The sequence below is a fragment of the Cynoglossus semilaevis genome, chromosome 1 (genome assembly GCF_000523025.1).
Source record: "Cynoglossus semilaevis isolate Cse_v1.0 chromosome 1, Cse_v1.0, whole genome shotgun sequence".
Classification (NCBI taxonomy): domain Eukaryota; kingdom Metazoa; phylum Chordata; class Actinopteri; order Pleuronectiformes; family Cynoglossidae; genus Cynoglossus; species Cynoglossus semilaevis.
In genome coordinates, this window is record NC_024307.1 from 1,365,314 (window position 1) to 1,367,703 (window position 2,390).

The 2,390-nt window shown below is 47.2% G+C and overlaps 1 protein-coding gene across 1 annotated transcript in view; it reads right to left on the reverse strand.

Annotated features, from left to right (window-relative positions):
* daam2 (dishevelled associated activator of morphogenesis 2) overlaps nt 1-2,390 on the reverse strand; it is a 65,875-nt gene that overhangs the window by 25,493 nt on the left and 37,992 nt on the right. The window contains exon 5 of the mRNA XM_025059134.1: nt 1,869-1,963. Coding sequence (XP_024914902.1) covers nt 1,869-1,963 — 95 coding nt within the window. The remainder of the gene's footprint in view (nt 1-1,868; nt 1,964-2,390) is intronic.

Sequence of the window (2,390 nt, forward strand, 5' to 3'; positions counted from 1 at the left end):
GGGGGGGGTGGGTTGCTCCAGTTTGGGTTCAGATATTTATTCCAACCAAAAGACAAATTGAGGTTTTAGCTTTACAGAAAGAAAATCCTGCCATCTTGAACTGGTGATGAACGCTGGAGCAGAAACTCCTACAGTGGTTTGTTCTGATCAATAAATAATTAAATAATATAATAATTATTACCAGGAGCTCAATAGTATTTCAATTTGGGTGCTGGAAAAACCTCTGTCCACTAGGGGGGGAATGGAAGAACATAATGAAACACTGCTTTAACCCATCACCTTATTGAGCAGGCGGTACTTACCTTCCTTCACCACCAGGGCACCACTGCCAGGCTATATCAGTATAGGCTGATATCGGATTTGGAAATGAATCGGAATATTGTCAAAAAGTTCGCCCCGCCCCCTCCCCCCACCCCCCACTTCTTTGTAATTTGTCTATTTGTACAGAAGAGGAGGAGAACGTGTCTCCGTCCAACACTCTATTCCTGATAGTTTGTCAAAACACCCGTGGACATCGTCCAATCAGAAACATCGTCCACACCAACTGTCCTGGGGAGAACTGCAATGCCCTGTCGACCACTGGGGGTCAGTGCAGACAGAGAGTGACCTCCAAGGAAGCTTCATTTCCTGTTATCCCTGTCAACGGAAATGACAAGTCATCGCCACAAGGGATGTCACCAAAAAAAAAACGTACACGAGCAAACGAGACTAAAGATCAACAGAAATCAGTTATTGACCTGGTTAACTGTCAACAGATGAAACAACAACAGGAAGTGGAAAGAGTTCCTCTGGAGGACACTGTTGGTGTCTGTTGGTGTCACCTGAACGTCTCTCAGTCTACGTAGGACCTGACGTCTGGGTTTGATAGTGGGTTTTTAGGAGCACACTGCCACCTACTGGACTGGAGGGTGTAGTGTCATGGTCTGACCAGTGATGGACTATTCATTTATTTCAACCAATGAGAGTTGTCAGGGATTTGTATCGATTTGACACCGATCCACGAGTCATCGTTACTTCCTTATTCCCATTTCACGCGTTGAAACATTCATTTATTTGAGAGCTGATAAACAACACGACGACTGAATAATTAGACGAGCAGTGAATTCTAACGGAAAATTATTTCTTTAATATCAGTACCTGATTCCAGGCACCTAGAACTTTAAGTTGAAAGTAGATGAAGCGGAGCCAGAAAAAAAACTTGTGATTGGTTTGTCTCTCCTCATCAGTGACCATGTGACCTGTCACTCCATAGAAAGAAACCATCAGTAAAACCAGTCAGCAGGATCGTCCCAGGAGCAGAACCCTTGACCGGGTCTCTTCCAAACAGACCGTGGGTCAGAGGCAGATGAGTGGGCTGCACCGCAGACAATGGGCTGCACTGTGTTCCCGCTCTGGCACCGACCGTTTGGGTCTTGTGGCCCTGCACAGCAGGATCAGGGCACAAGGGCAACTCTTCACAACCAGGGCCAGCTGCCCGTGAGCCATGCCAGGAGGGGCGAGAACCGCGGCCCACTTCAGGCACTGGGCCAGAACCCGGCATGAAGCCAGGCTCGACACGGACGTAAACAACTGTGTGTCACTTCAGGACAGTAAGCACATAAACAAAGGGACAAAGACGTGTCCTCTTTACAAAGACTCCTGTCCTTGTCTCCTTTGTGCTGAGGACAGGGGCTCAGACCCCCCCCCCCCGACACTTCCTTTATTTTAGTCAGCAATTTGTCACTGGGCTGAGACATAATTGGAGATGAGGACACTGTCCAGACCCTCCCCTAAGACACACCTGCTGTGATGTCAGTAAATGTAACATGGACTAAGGTGGACTGTGGCTTCATCATCATCATCATCAACAGACATGGACGACGACGTACCTCATTGGTTGAGTTCTCAGTGCCGTCTTCAGATCTTCCACCACCTTGTTCCTCATCTCCATTTCCTCTTCGTCAAAAGCAAACAGCGTCTGCATCTGGACAAACAAATAAAAACAAGTCGAACACTTCAGATCTGTACGCTGACCAATCACGGCGCGGCTAATGAAATATGATCAATTCAAAGAAAGATTCGTTCGTCTGTCTGGTGTCAGGACTAATCCGTGGGACGGACTTATATTTAGGTGCTTTGGTGAAATGAAAACTTTTTCCCCACAAGGTGTGTAAATAACAAGAATAAATGAAAGGTTCAAATCTGATCAATCCTGTGATTGGTCCATCAGTTTGAAGTGGCCTCCGTCTGGACTGAATCCATGAACTCCAAGAAGACGATACGCAGCAGCTACGTGGACGACTGAGGACGGACAGTCCTGTTCTGTCCACTGAGTGAGACTGTGTAATCCAGAACAGTGCAGTCAAAACATCCTCCGTGTCAAACTACCCCACCACCCCCCCACTCCTCCA